Here is a 16064-nt window from a genome sequence, read left to right on the forward strand (position 1 = left end):
ATTTTTAACAGCTTGTGTGTTTGTCTAATAATGATGAATTATTGTGTTTTTTCCTTAGCTCCCTCTTTCCCTGTACCACTGCCTAATTAGAAATATGTCAAGGACTTTGAACATAGCAGGAATATACTTAAGATTGATCTGTGGGCGGATGATTACTTTGGCTCAGGACCCTTATATTCCCGTGTTCTCTGCATGCGCACAGGTTGACATGAAATTTCCTGGCTACTTTCAAAACAAACTGGGAGAAGTAATAGAATTTTAAAGCTCATTTGTACCACCGCCTCAATTTACAGAGGAGAATATAGGCCCGGTGGGTTAAGTGAGTTGCCCAAAGTACTCTGGTCCTACTAGAGTACAACATAAATTGCATGAAATCACTGTTGTAAATGAGGATATTTTGTATTTCTAATCCTTGTTTCAGAGCTATTCTTTTCACATTAGAACTCAGTAATTTCAGGAATTCCAGACTATGAAAATACAATTAATTTACAACTGACAGTAAGATCTGCACAAATTATTGTTACTTCACGTGTTACTTCCCACCGTGGTGGGTGGTGCGGGATAGCGTAGGACAGCTGTTACCTGCTCCACGCACGTGAGCAGCTTTGTTTGCAGCTCAGGTTTGTGTGTGAGAGTGACGGATTATCGCCTGTTATTGAGGCCTGTTTGTATGTCTTCTTCATAGGTCCCTTGTAACGGTTTTAGTGACATTGAGAATCTTGAGGGACCAGAGATATTTTTTGAGGATGAATTGGTGTGTATCCTAAATATGGAAGGAAGGTAAGTCATAGTTTTAGCAGGAATTGGTTTTTGTTTGTTCATTCTAATAATGCCCAGAATTCACTGCTGTAATTTGTATGGGGCCGAACCCTGGGATGTGTTTTCCGAATAGTTATGTCTTACCGTAGTTATATTTTTGAAAAGCTCTGTGTAAATAATGTAAATACACTGAGACCATTGATATTTAAAGAAACCTTGCAAAATCCTTTTGGAAAGAAAAGAGAATTAGTATTTTATTCCTACTGTGGGTCAAATACTGTGCTCAGCACTTGTGTCTGTTTTTCATTTAATAATATGAACTACCCTCCCTTTGTATTATTTCTTCCTTTATATTATCTTTCTCCACCTACCATCACCAAATTTGTCTGTTATGGATTGAATTTTTTTTTATTTTCTTAGGCATGTTTTAATTTAATAGAGGTTTTTTTAAATGATTTCTGAATTTGGTTAAGAATAATCTCACTTTGGCCATGAACATAATTGGTATCCGATTGAAGCTTTCCTTTCTCTCTCCTAATCAAGAAGACTATCCATCATCTCTTGTTTGTTGCTTACAATTTTTTATGCCTCATATTTTCTGCTGTAAAGGTTTATTTCCAGTTTACCTAAAAGATGACTTGGCTTCCAGTTTAACATACCTATGAAAAAGATTTCCTGCTCTAAAAGTTCTGGAAACTATTAGCGATGGAAGATAAGAAGGCTAGCTTAGCATCTTCCTTCGAGCTTATTGTGCAGTATCTCACAAACAAGGCGTAGGATATTTTCCTTGTTGTTTTTAAAGGGGTTTAGGAGAGAGCACTGTCTATCAGTGGAACAACTGTAGGGGAGAGGTAAGATGTGCCACTATTCTAGGCCTTGGATGAGTTCAGATGCAGAGGTCATTTTTCCGTTTCTATTTTGGTTTATCTATAAATGAATTGAAGTATGATCTAATAGTCAGTATTGCGCAGCCTTAAAAATAAAAGCTGACCTGTCTTTTTTACATATATGTGAGTATATTTTCAATTACATAAACGTAATGTCATATTGGTTGCTTTAGTTTTGATTTGATGTTGAGTGCAGACTTTGCTTTTTCTTGCTTATGCTGTTTCTCCCTTCCTCCCCACTCCCTCCATTTGTGTTGGCTTCCCCTGCCCCACCCGTGTAATTAATGATGACAGCTTAGCCTATGTTCTTCCGTGCATCGATATATGTGGGGATGGAGGGAGATCATTTATTTCACAGAATTTTGATCATAAAATATGTGCTTTTCTGTATCTTTTTTTTTTCTCATTCGTATTACCTTGTGGAAATCTAATCAGCTGATAAAAAGGCAAACTCATTTTATTAATGACTGTATACTGTTCTGCAGTACAATTTATTTAACTATCGCACTGTTGTTAAGCAACCGCTTTCTTCTCCATCTTATATTATTGTGGAGGGTGATGTTTTTTGTGGTTTCATTTCTAAGTAATAAGTTCCTGGGAATGAGTGTCTGAGGTCAGACATAGAATGTTATTGAAAAACATGAAAGATAGCCTGTCCTTGACTGGGGAGACTTACCATTACAAAAATGTCAGTTCTTCTAAAATTAACACATAACCCTAGCACCATTCCAATTAGGACCCAAAAAGAGTTTTGGGACAGGAGTTTTTTGTTTTAATTAGATAATATTGTCATAAAATATGTTGAGAAGAAAAAATTCACTGGAAGAGCCAGAAAAAAACAATTTTTAAATAATTGCAATGTAAATCTTGCGTCACTAGATAATAGGACGTAGATGAAGCTAGCTGTAACCAAAACAGTGTTGAAGTAGAAGTTGAGAGCTGCATCAGTGACAAAGAATAATTTAGAAGCGTGTCCCAGCATAAAAGGTAATTTAATACAGTTAAAGTCAGAGGGAAAGGATGGCATATTTAATGATTGTTATTGGAAATAACTGAATATTCATCTGGAAGAAAGTAAAACTGGAATCATATACAAAAATTAAGTTCCAAAAGATTAAATAACCTAAATTTAAAAATTATCACAATGAAAATCCCTCAATAAAATAGCAGACTTTGTTTCTAATCTAGGGAGACCTACTTAAGACTAATGATACAGAAGCAATACAAGAATATAGATAGTTTTGCAATAAAAAATAAACTTCCTTCTGACCAAAGAAACTATAAAGAACGTCAGTAGAATTCTTAAAATTTCTAAGAAGAGATTGAAAAAGGTACAAAGGAGGAGGACATTCACAGAAGAGCAGATCCAAAGAGCTGAAAATCCTGTAGGTCTTTAAATTCACTCTGCAAAGAAATGTTAAATAACAACAAAGTATTGATTTTTTTTTTTTTTTAGATTGGCAAACATAACTAAATATGCACAGCCAGTGGAAAAGTACAGTTACAGTCTTTTTAGAAGTGAGTGTCATAGATACGTCACCTCTTGGCCTGACACGTATTTTGAGCCTCTAACAGGGTTATTTTTAAATGAGAGGGAATACTCACATTTGTAAATATTTTGGGATGCTAGTGTTCTTGAAGGACCCTGTTTGTATTCATTCCTGGCAAGTGCTTATTGTGCAAATATGGAAAGCATAGGAAGGAAGGATAGTTTCCCATAAATGCTGAAGCACCAATCTCTGGATATTTGAAAGCAGTTTGCATTTATGGTATTTTGTGTGGTCTTAAAAAAGAGTATATCTACATCAAATAAAGATTTGAAACAACATGTAAAAAATGGCATATGCTGTACCTGAAAAAATGACCCAGAGTGACCATCACTGAGACATATTTCAGTAAACCTACTGGATTTTAAAGACAAAAAAGGCTTTTGGGCATCCATGCAAAAAAGATGAAGTCACTTATATGGTTAAGAGAATCAGAATATCATCAGACTTTTCAACAATTGCTCTATGTCAGAGGAAAAAAGAGTAATATATTTAAGATGCTCAAGGATCAGAAATGTCAGCCAAGGATTTTTATATCCAGCCAAACTGACTTCTAAGTATAAAGGCTGCAGACAAACTTATCAACTTGTGAGGACTTGGGGACTTTTGAGCCCTTCGTGAGAAATGCGCTAGAAAATGAGCTTCAAACAACCAAAACAACCAGAGAGACACTGACACAAGGACTAATGGTGAGCATGAAATACGTATTTACTTGTAGAATTAAATCCAAGCAACAGAGTAGAAAGTGTTGTATGTAATAGCCATAAGCCTTTTCAATATAGACCTAGTACAGTTGTTGAAGGAAATGAGCAGAGAATAGGGGAGAATGTAAACAAATATTTAGCTGTTTTCATTACTCATCAAGGTGATGAAAATCTTGGTCTTGTTACTCTGAGGCTGGGCATGTGTGTGTTTCTAAGATGTGGAATAAAGCAAAGGAGTACCTAGGTGATACTCTAATTCATCTCTGTTATTCTGAGAAGTAGGGTATTCCCAGAAGAAGAAAAATTAGATATACAGAATAGAAGATGGTAAAAACCGTATAGTTCTGAATTTGATTTAGAAGTGTCAGTATGAATTTCTAAGATATATTTAAAAATATGCAGGGGTGTGTGTGAATACATACACACACATAGATACACTAGACTCGTTTCTGTCCATTGAAAAGATCTAGAAACAATAACCAATCTAGTAGAAATGATGATCCCTCCTACCCAGATGGTGATCTTGATATACCCTTTCCCATCAAAAGTAACCACGGTTTTGGAGAAAGGGCTGATTCTAGGTCTGATACAGGAATTGTAAAAAGATGAGGCTGGAGCATCTTGGAAGTCTGGAACCAGATATCAGGAGAAGTACCAACATTTCATGTTGTAAGTGTTCAGGGGCCAACATGGAGAGGCTTCCAGTTGCCAGAGATGTGATTTGAGCAGCAGTGTGGGTAATAACTGGGATGGGTTGAAATACACCAACTGTGTGTAGCTCTGTTAGTTCATAATAATAGGAACAACTAATTGTTCACCTTTGGAGGATAATAATCCAAATTATTATTATTTTGAAAAACAAAAGGAAAGAGATAAGCATTTATCCTGCCTTTCCTATATATTGTGCCATTGAGGGAATCAAATAGTGGATGAGGGGAAATTATTCCTTATAGAAATGCTCCAGCTAATAAATGAAGAAAGGATGGTGGAATTAGAATATCACCACTTTGCAACCTCTAATGAATTAATGGACTTGGGCATTTGAGGAGCAGTGGCTGCTAACATCACCAAAAGGGACAGCCAAGGCATGATTGCCTCCTGATGGAAGGACTTCACTACCACCTGTGAAGTAGTCTTGCCAAATAAATGGAATCTGAATCTGATCAAGCATCTACATCCAATTTACAGGAAATTCAGAAGACAGAAGAACATGTGAAACCATACCTTGTGGATGCAATCAACAAATTCCAGACTGTGGGAAACTGCAGGTCACACAACCAGGTTTCTTCAACAAATAAAGTGCAAGGGAAAGAAAAGATGGAGGGGGATCCGGTGCATTAAGAGACTTGAATCACCTCAAAATGGGCTAGTCTAGAGTGTTCGGGGATGTACATTTGGTGAGGCAGTGATGAGCATGGAGGCGTGGGTTGTGATGGCTCTAGATGGGAGAGAGGGCCTTGGAGGGCTCTCGGGTGTCTGCAGTCGTTTCTCAGCCTGATTGGTGGATACGAGGGTGTTTGTCTTAAAATAATGCATTGAGCCTAATTCATGAAGCTGCTTATTCGTTTCATGTGGTTTTCTAGATTGACATACTTTACAACTTAAAGGTTAAAAGACTGGTAGAACCTAGCTCTGCTGATTTTCATTTACTAATTGAAGAGTGAGAGTCCTTTCTTTCTTCTTTTTTTTTTTTAAGATTTCACTTATTTTTTTTTTTGAGAGCGAGAGAGAAAGCACAAACAGGGTGGGGGAGGCAGAGGGAGAGGGAGAAGCAGGCCACTGAGCAGAGAGTCCAATGCAGGTCTCCATCCCAGAACTTGGAGATCATGACTCGAGCTGAAGGAAGTTGCTTCACCGACTGAGCCACCCAGGCGCCCCAGAAAGTCCTTTATTTCTGAAGTCACATGGATAAACTGATCAGTCTCCTTCCTATTTCCCATGATCCCTGTGTACATTTGGAATATCTGGTGAAGCATTTCATTCACTTAGCAAGTATTTGTTGAGCATCTACCCTGTGCCAGACACTATCCCAGGCGCTGAGAATACGCTAGTGAACAACACAAAAAGCCCTGTCTTCATTGGGCTTACGTTCTAGTGGGGGGGATAGTCACTAACCGATAAGATGATGTATTACATTAGAAGACGAGAATTGCTGTAAACAGATAGTAATCAGGGAGGGGTATTGGGGGTGAGGGGAGAAGGCCTTACTCAAGATGACATTTGAAAGAAAACCTGAAAGGAGGCGAGGATGCAGATTGCAGATCTCCAGGGAAGGAATGTTCCGATCAAGGAGCTGAGGGTGCTGAGGCCCGAGGTGAGCACCACCAGGTGTGGTGAAGAACAGCAGGGAAGCCAGTGTGGCCGCAGGCCTGGTGGAGGCAGAGAATAGCAGGAATTGAGGTCAGAGGCGTAATGGGGGGAGAGTGTAAAGAACCTCTTAGGTCATCGTTAGGACTTGGGCTTTACTGTGAGTGAGGTGGAAAACCCCTGGAGAATTTGGGGCAGAGGGTTTTTGTGCTGTGACTCACCATGTTAACTGAAGCCCTCGGGCTGCCGTGTGAAGGAGAGACTGTAGAGGGGCAGGGTTTGAAGCTGGAAGCTCAGTTCGGGTGCTATTATAATACAGACAAGAGATGTTGGGGACTTAGATGAGTGAGTGAGAAGTGTTCACATGTCCGATAGACTTTGAAGATAGAATGAGTAGCGTGGGTGGATGGGTTGATTGTGGCCTCTGAGAGCAGGCGAGCAAAGAGGCAAGGAGAACTGCAAGGTTTTTGGCCTAATTGCTATGGCAGAGGTGCCTTTACCTGAGAGGGGGGATGACTGGGAGGGGAGGCATGTGTAAGGAGTTCACCAGGTACCTGGGTGGGGATGTGGAGTAGCAGGCTGGATATACAGGTTGGAGTTTATTTATTTATTTATTAAAAGATTTTATTTATTTATTTGACAGGGAGAGAGACAGCCAGCAGGAGAGGGAACACAAGCAGGGGGAGTGGGAGAGGAAGAAGCAGGCTCCCAGCAGAGGAGCCTGATGTGGAGCTCGATCCCAGAACGCTGGGATCACGCCCTGGGCTGAAGGCAGACGCTTAATGACTGAGCCACCCAGGCGCCCCAGGTCTGGAGTTTAGAGGAGAAATGTGTACTGGAAAATAAACTGAGGGCTGTCAGTGGAGATAATATTTGAAACTGTGAGATGGGATGAGATCACCATGGAGTGAGCATAGAAAGAGAAAAGCATTAGCCCATGGCCTGAGTTCCCTAAGGCAGGCTCCCAGGGGCCAGCGAAAGATTCCAGACATCTCACCCCTGGTTCCTGAGCCTCAGCCAGCTGCCCTGGCTTTTCAGGTTTCTTTTGGATTTCCTTTTAGTAAATCTGAAGCCAAACAGGTCAGTGTTTCTTGGATTTCAGCACGAATGACTTAGTGGTAGTTACAAAGGCAAAGTTGTAAATTGTGCTGTCTCCTTTCCTGATAACAAGTGCTGTGTGATCACGAACAAATTATATATATTTCTTGTTAAGTAGGCTCTTTCCATCCTGTGATTAGTGTGAAGTAAAAAATAAGGTAATCGAAGGTTTTGGTATCTTGATTCTCATTGACTTGTTTGTTTGTTTTCCAGAAAAGCTTTGACCTGGAAATACTACGCTAAGAAAATTCTCTACTACCTACGCCAACAGAAAATTTTAAATAACCTTAAGGCATTTCTTCAGCAGCCTGATGACTATGAATCGTATCTTGAAGGTGAGGCTCTGACAGTGATCTTTCAACAGGCAGCAAAGTTGTCACTCTGAACAGTAGTGGAGATCGTCCCTGAAGGTAGAGCAGCGGGAAAGTTAACTGTGCTCCGTGGGCTTCTGGAGGTGGGATTATACGGTCTGATCAGTTAGGCAAAACTGCTAAAGTTAGAGCTAAGATTTTGCCAGAATGTTTGGCTGTCAGCTGAAGAGACAGTGTTTTCTAAAGATGCACCATCAGTTCAAAGCATGAGGCTGATAATTTAGCTAACGAGGTTAAATTCCCTTTTTCTAAGCTTTGAAGCGTCATTTCCAAATCAGAAATAAATGTGTCCAGTTTTGTGTCCGTGTGACCTCAAGCAAATCCCCTCACCTCCCTGGTCTGAGTTTAACGAGGACGGAGCGTTCTAGTGCATCAGCGAGGCTGCTTGTCCATAATGAGAAGTGAGGAGAAAGAAGTCGGTGGACAGACGCGAAGAAGGGAATAACTTTGTTCCTGCTAAGTTGACAAGAACAAAATGTGACTTCATTTTTTTACACTACTTTAAATTCCTAGCATATTGCATAAGCACAGCCATAAGTGATGGTTATGAAGTGTGGCTACAACTGTTCATTCACTTTCATTCCCTGCTCCCTGTGATTTACCCAGTTCACCAATTTCCTTCCTTCCCAGCGTTGGCATGGTTGTGTCTCCGTTCTATTCCTGTGGTCTTGTAGGCTAACCACCTCTCCCAGCAGCTGCTTTCTAAGTGGCACTTGCTTTCCTCAGCCTCAAGGCCGCTGACACCTAGCGCCAGTCCAGCCTGAAACCCGGCCTTTTCACCACTCTGTGCGGTTGACTGATTTCCTTTTTTTTTTTTAAATTAACTCTCTGCCTGCTTTTCAGTGCCTTCCATAATCTGGACCTCCCCGAAGCCCAGACCTTTGCCTATTACTCTCCAAAACACCCCCTTTGCTCCAGCCAGGTCATTGTCTTCCTTCCTGGCTTCATATCTTCACTAGCGGTATCCCTTTTTCTTAGAATTCCCTCTTAAATCCTGCTCACCCACAGAAGTTCCATTCAAATTTAACTTCCATTGACTCTCTGCTGACCACTGCAGCGCTTGCAGATTTTCCTGGCCTCGAGAGGCAGATGCGCAGTGGCATTGACTAGTAAACCACAGCGTGGTGTCGGTTTCACGTGTTTGCGTTTTGTTCTCTAACTGATCGTTAAGGTTCTTGTGTCCCTTGACCTTAACATTATTATGATCACTGCGTATCCACAGTGCCCAGTACAGATTCTTGTTGATTGTATAAAAGTCTCATCATCTACAAGGAAGTGAAAAATCTGTTTCAGTTGATTAAACTCGAACAGCCTCACCACCCTGGAATCTTCTCCTATGCGTCCTGGCATGGAGAGTCCCCCTCTCTTTTGTTTATTCCACAGTCAGGAATAATTTGACAGGCTTTGTTTTCTGTCGCTTATTTATGAAGACGATGACTTCTTTTTCGTCTCCAAATATAAAGTAATATTATGATTTTCAGTAACTTCCAAATCAGTGCTTAGGCCCTGGGTAGCCATTGAAGGTTTTTGAGCAAGTGGAAGTCAGCTCCAGGGTTTCGATCCTTGGTGACTGACAAGAATAATTTGATAGTATTAACACAGTCTAGGAATCATAGCATTAGGATGGAATGGACTTCAGCCAACAGGTGAGGAAACCATCCCAAGAAAGCCCAGGAGCCAATCCCTAGCTAAGGGGCAAAATTAGGATGGGGGTCCAGGTCTCTTGAGGCCTGCTTTCAGCTCCTTGCAGTGTGAGTAGGGGGTCAAGAACCTGACCTCTTGAGTTTAAAGTGACTCAAAAAAAAAAAAAAAAATAGTTCTAACTGCAGCTTCTCAAGTGAAAATGTCTTATAACCAAATGATCAAATTAGCCCTTTGGCATCTGGTTAGAAAATGGCCTGAAGTAGTAAAGAGCTCAGCTGGGTTCCAGAGACCGTGACTCCAGTGTACTTTGTACAGTCTTTAGCTGCAGATTTCCTGAGTGTCAGTGTTTCTCCAATTCGAAAATAAAGTTCTCTCCAGAGTTCATTTACTGTTTCACCTTTGAAGGGTACAGTTTGTAGAAATCCCTCAATGAGGGCTTTCAACTTTTTTTTTTTTAAGTAAAGGGGCTATCTTATGCCATTATGTTTTCAGAGTTACTGGAAAGAGCTTTATAGCATTTATTTCTCTCTGTAATAGAATATGGGAATATGCTGTGTATTATGCTGTTTTTTGAGTCCATAACCTGTAAGGGAGGGTTTGGTTTATTTTTTAAAAATAAGTAAATGAAGTGTTTAAACTCCTTCATCATCAGAATGTGCCTCCTTCTTCATGTAGTGGCTGCAAGGTCTGTCAGCCACGAACGAAGCTTATCTGCGAGGATGGTGCAGAGAACTATGGGCCCAGGTGTCTGGGCTAAATGAGCAACTGAGAGGAAAGGGGTAGAAATAGGAACTTACTCAGTAATTGCTGTTCATTTTCAGGTGCTGTATATATCGACCAGTACTGCAATCCTCTTTCTGACATCAGCCTCAAAGATATCCAGGCCCAGATTGACAGCATCGTGGAGCTTGTTTGCAAAACCCTTCGGGGCATCAACAGTCGACACCCCAGCTTGGCCTTCAAGGCAGGTGTGGAATTGCTTTGGATCCAACAGTCTTTGCAAAAGAAAACCTAGCGGAGCGATTGGTGGATTTGAGAAACTCTGCAGGGTGTTTCTGTTATGTCACCAGGAAAGCAGTTAATGACACCACCACATGTTCACCTGGAAATGTGAAACACTTTAAGTTCATTTTCGTTTCTCTACCCTGCACTGGCAACACCTGTTGGGTCCTGTTGGGACACTGCCAGTGTCTGCGTGGTACAGGTTATTTGGGACACTGGTCTCAACTTGGGGAGTGCTTGTGTCCTCAGAGTAGATCTCTGTGTTTCAGGTGAATCCTCCATGATAATGGAGATAGAACTCCAGAGCCAGGTGCTGGATGCCATGAACTATGTCCTTTACGACCAGCTCAAGTTTAAGGGGAACCGGATGGATTACTACAATGCCCTCAACTTGTACATGCACCAGGTAAATGCGGGTGAATTCAAACAGAATAATATTTTTTAAGCTCGTGTCTGAGCAGTTGTATCATTTTTGAGGGCAAATGCATTGTCTTTTCATCTCTCAATGCCCAGTGAACCTCATTTTTGCCTCTGCCATCAGGATATTGCTATGAATTTTTATTTATTCTGTGAAAACGCTTGAGATCATTTCCTGTCTAGAAATAGGTATCTCTCTGACTTTGGTCAGTTTGTATCTTACGAACACAAAACTGAAACTAATCAGGCCTGCTTTCTGCACTGGCCTCTAGAAGGGTTGGAGGAAATTTGGCCAGCCATACCTTGATACTTAGTTTTTATGTGCTTCATCCTTGACACCGTTTTCAGATCTACTCTGTTGCCCTGTATGCTACCTTAATTTTTTTCTGTCGTGTTTTACACGCTTTCCTTGAAATGGCCTTCCATTCTTCTTGGAAGAAGAACACCCTAAATCACAGGTCTGCAAACTGTCTCTGTCAAGGGCCAGACGTTTCGGCTCTGCAGGCCATGTGCTGTGTGTCCTCTTTGCTCACGTCTGCCATTGAAGTTGAAGGCACGGACATTGCAAAAACGAACAAGTGTGGCTGTGTTCCCGTGAAACCTGTATGGACATGGAAATTTGAATTTCATGTAATTTTTGTGTGTCACGAAATAGTATCCTTTTGACTATTTTTCTAAACACTAAAGTATGTTAAAACTCTTATGCAGGCTGTATAAAAACAGGCAGTGGACTAGATTTGGCCCACAGACTGCAGTTTGCAGACCCCTGATCTAAATAAATCAAATATCCATCCACTTACACCACAAAAACCTAGCGTCAGTCCTGATGCACGGTAGGTGCCCCGTAAGAACTTAACATTGAAGGAATGACGAGGCATGGTTCCTTTCCGTGAGGCTAAAGGATTGTTTTCTCCTTTAGGTTTTGATTCGCAGAACAGGAATCCCGATCAGCATGTCTCTGCTCTACTTGACAATTGCCCGGCAGTTGGGGGTCCCGCTGGAACCTGTCAACTTCCCCAGTCACTTCCTGTTAAGGTGGTGCCAGGGTGCAGAAGGGTGAGTCACCTATCCTACGTTGTGATTGGGCCTCAGGAATCAGCCCCGCGGTGCTGAGAGGAAATGCAGTAACAGAACAGAGGTTCGCCAGAGCACTAGGGGTGGGCCCACTGTCTGGTTCCTTGGCCGTCAGTGTCGGGATTCTGGTTCTGGGAGAAGGGCACTCTGGATCTTCTGTATTATTTCTTAAAGCTGCCTGTGAATTTGTAGTTCTCTCCAAGTAAGTATATTTAAAGAGTAGGACTAGGAGTTCAGGGTTTAGGTGGATCTCTAAGTCCCTTGTTGCAAAGCAGATCAGAGCAAAGAGATTTTTGTTTTGTTTTAAGGAATTTTGCTTTTTAATTTTTTTTTAAGTTTTATTTAAATCCCACTTAGTTAACATGCAGTATAAAATTAGTTTTAGGGGATTTAGCACTTCTATAGCATACCCAGCGCTCATCACCACAAGTGCACGCCTTAATCGCCATCACCTGTTTCACCCTTTCCACTCGCCCCCACTCGCCCCCACTCACCCCCCCTCTGGTAACCATCAGCTTGTTCTCTTGTTAACATTTTGTTTCTTGGTTTGCCTCTCTTCTTTTCCCCCTTTGCTCGTTTGTTTGTTAAATTCCACATATGAATGAAATCATATGGTATCTGTCTTGCTGTGACTGACTTATTTCGCTTAGCTTTATACTCTAGATACATCCATGTTGTTGCAGATGGCAAGGTTTCATTCTTTTTTATGGCTGAGTAATATTCCATTGTGTATAAGTATACCACTTCTTTCTTCACTTACCTGTTGATGGACACTTGGGCTGTTTCCACAGTTTGGCTATTGTAGACAATGCTGCTATAAACATCAGAATGCATGTATCCCTTTGAATTAGTGTTTTTGTACTAATTTTGTACTAGTGCAATTGCTGGGTCATAGGTTAGTTCTATTTTTAATTTTTTTTTTGAGGAACGTCCATACCGTTTCCCACAGTGCCTGCACCAGTTTGCATTTCTACCAACAGTGCAAGAGGGTTCCCCTTTCTCCACATCTGCACCAACACCTGTTGTTTGCCGTGTTGCTGAGTTGAGCCATTCTGACTGGTGTGAGGTGATAAGCTCGTTATGGGTTTGATAATGAGTGATACTGAGCATTGTGTCATGGGTCTGTTGGCCATCTGGATGTCTTCTTTGGGAAGATGTCTATTCATGTCTTCTGCCCGTTGTTTAACTGGATCATTTGTATTTTGGGTGCTGAGTTTTAGAAGTTCTTTTTTTTTTTTTTTTTTTTTTTTTTAATCTCCACACCCAACGTGGGGCTCAGACTCACAACCCCGAGATCACGAGTTACACGCTTCACTGACTGAGCCAGCCAGATGCCCCAATACAAGTTCTTTATAGGTTTTAGATCTTAACCCTTTATCAGATATGTCATTTGCAAATATCTTCTCCCATTCCTTAGGTTGCCTTTTGGTTTTGTTGATTGTTTCCTTCTCTGTGCAGAAGCTTTTTATTTTGATGAAATCCCAGTAGTGTATTTTTGCTTTTGCTTCCCTTGCCTCAGAAGACGTATCTAAAAAGAAGTTGCTATGGCTGATGTCAAAGAGGGTACTGCCTTTGTTCTCTAGGATTTTAATGGTTTCATGTCTCACATTTAGGTCTTTCATCCATTTTGAATTTATTTTTGTGTTTGATTCTTTTGCATGTTGCTGTCCAGTTTTCCCAACACCGTTTGTTGAAGAGACTGTCTTTTTCCCCACTGGATATTCTTTCCTGCTTTGTCAAAGTTTAATTGACCATATAATTGTGGGTTTATTTCTGGGTTTTCTATTCTGTTCTGTTGATCAATGTGTCCGTTTTTGTGCTGGTGCCATACTGTTCTGATCACTATAGCTTTGTAATGTGCTTGAAGTCTGGAATTGTGATGCCTCCAGCTTTGCTTTGCATTTTCAGGGTTGCTTTGGCTATCTGGCGTCTTTTGTGGTTCCATACAAATTTTAAGATTGTTTGTTCCAGCTCTGTGAAAAATGCTGTGGGTATTTTGATAGGGGTTGTATTAAATGTGTAGATTGTTTTGGGTAACACAGACATTTTAATAATATTTGTTCTTCTGATATATGAGCATGGAATGTCTTTTCATTTTTTTGTGTTCTCTTCAATTTCTTTTCTTTTTTTTTTTAAGATTTTATTTATTTGACAGAGAGAGACAGTGGGAGAAGGAATACAAGCAGGGGGAGTGGGAGAGGGAGAGGCAGGCTTCCCTCTGAGCAGGGAGCTTGATGTGGGACTCAATCCCAGGACCTGGGATCATGACCTGAGCCGAAGGCAGATGCTTAACGACTGAGCCACCCAGGCGCTCCTGAATGATTCTTTTAATGTATTGGATTTGGTTTGCTAGTATTTTGAGAATTTTTTTTTTATGATTTTATTTATTTATTTGACAGAGACAGCCAGCGAGAGAGGGAACACAAGCAGGGGGAGTGGGAGAGGAAGAAGCAGGCTCCTAGCGGAGGAGCCTGATGTGGGGCTCGATCCCAGAATGCTGGGATCACACCCTGAGCCAAAGGCAGACGCTTAACGGCTGCGCCACCCAGGCACCCTGTTGAGAATTTTTGCATCCATGTTCATCAGGGATATTAGCTTGTAGTTTTGTTTTAAGATTTCATTTATTTATTTATTTGTGATGGCACGCACACACATGCACCAATGTGGGGAGGGACAGAAGGAGAGGGAGAAGGACAAGCAGACTCCATGCTGAGTGTGGAGCCGGACACAGGGCTCAATCTCACGACCCTGTGATCATGACCCAAGCCGAAATCGAGTCTGATGCTCAACTGACTGAGCCACCCAGGCACCCCTGTAGTTCTTTTTTAGTAGAGTTTTTATCTGGTTTTAGAATCAGGGTAATGCTGGCCTCATAGAAGGAGTTTGGAAGTTTTCCTTCCTTTTCTGTTTTTTGGAATAGTTGGAGAAGAATAGGTAGTAATTCTTCTTTAAATGTTTAGTAGAATTTACCTGTGAAGCCATCTGGCCCTGGACTTTTCTTTGTTGGGAGATTTTTTTGTTTTATTACTGATTCAGTCTCTTTGCTGGTTATTGCTCTGTTCAAATTTTCTATTTCTTTCTGTTTGTTTTGGTAGTTTATATGTTTCTAGGAATTTATCCATTTCTTCCAGATTGTCTGATTTGGTGACATACAATTTTTCATAATATTCCATAATTGTATGTGTTTCTGTGGTGTTGGTTGTTATTTCTCCTGTCTCGTTTGTGATTTTTATTTTGTGATTTTTATTTATTTGGGTCCTTTCTCTTTTCTTTTTGATAAGTCTAGCTGGAAGTTTATCAATTTTATTAATTTTTTCAAAGAACCAGTACCTGGTTTCATTAATCTGTTCTACCATTTTTTGTTTTTATTTTTGTTTTTTTGGTTGGTTTGTTTGTTTCTGTATCATTTATTTCTGCTCTAATCTGTCTTATTTCCCTTGTTCTGCTGACTTTAGGTTTCATTTCTTGTTCTTTTTCCAGCTCCTCTAGGTGTAAGGTTAGATTGTTTATTTGGGCTTTTTCTTCTTAAGGTATTGTATTGCTGCACTGCTATATACTTCCCTCTTATGACCACCTTTGCTGCAACCCAGACGTTTTGGACAGTTGTGTTTTCATTTTCATTTATTTCCATGTATTTTTTAAATTTCTTCTTTGAGTTCCTGGTTGACCCATTCATTGTTTAGTAACATATTACTTAATCTCCACATATTTGTCGTCTCTCCAAATTTTTTCTTGTGGTTGACTTTAAGTTTCATAGTGTTGTGGTCAGAAAAGATGTATGGTATGCTCTCAATCTTTTTGTATTTGTTAAGGCCTGATTTGTGACCCAGTATGTGATGTGTTCTGGAGAATGTCCCATGTGTACTTGAAAAGAATGTGTTTTCTGCCGTTTTAGGATGAAATGTTCTGAGTATATCTGAAGTCCATCTAGATCAAAGAGTTCTTAAAGAAAGTCTTACTTTGTAGTCTTCATAAAATCCGCCCCCCCCCACCAGAGAGAGAAGGAGGGAGGCGGGAGGGTAGGGAAGGAGATGGGGGAGAGGACAGGGTGGCCATTTCTTACTCATGTGCAGAGCAATTGCTCCATTTCTTATCAGCGGGAGCTTAGATTTTCTGAAAGAAAACAGTTCATCAAGGAGGCAGAACTATCTTCTTATTAAATGTGCCATTTAGAGGAAAAAGAAACAATGTTATTTAATTATATCCTGTTCTTTGAATGACCGTGATACCCTCTGATGACTGGAGTAATAGAAA

General features: G+C 40.7%; 1 protein-coding gene across 5 annotated transcripts in view; it reads left to right on the forward strand.

Moving 5' to 3' along the window:
- Positions 1–16064, forward strand: part of FBXO21 (F-box protein 21) — a 48983-nt gene that overhangs the window by 2978 nt on the left and 29941 nt on the right. For 4 of the 5 annotated variants that reach the window (XM_040619876.1, XM_040619877.1, XM_040619878.1 and 1 more), the window contains exons 3-7: positions 686–780; positions 7516–7637; positions 10139–10285; positions 10589–10725; positions 11656–11792. In XM_040619876.1, coding sequence (XP_040475810.1) covers positions 686–780; positions 7516–7637; positions 10139–10285; positions 10589–10725; positions 11656–11792 — 638 coding nt within the window. The remainder of the gene's footprint in view (positions 1–685; positions 781–7515; positions 7638–10138; positions 10286–10588; positions 10726–11655; positions 11793–16064) is intronic. The other variant, XM_040619879.1, reaches the window with a different exon arrangement.

Source organism: Ursus maritimus, unplaced genomic scaffold (assembly GCF_017311325.1).
Source record: "Ursus maritimus isolate PB19 unplaced genomic scaffold, ASM1731132v1 scaffold_33, whole genome shotgun sequence".
Classification (NCBI taxonomy): Eukaryota; Metazoa; Chordata; class Mammalia; order Carnivora; family Ursidae; genus Ursus; species Ursus maritimus.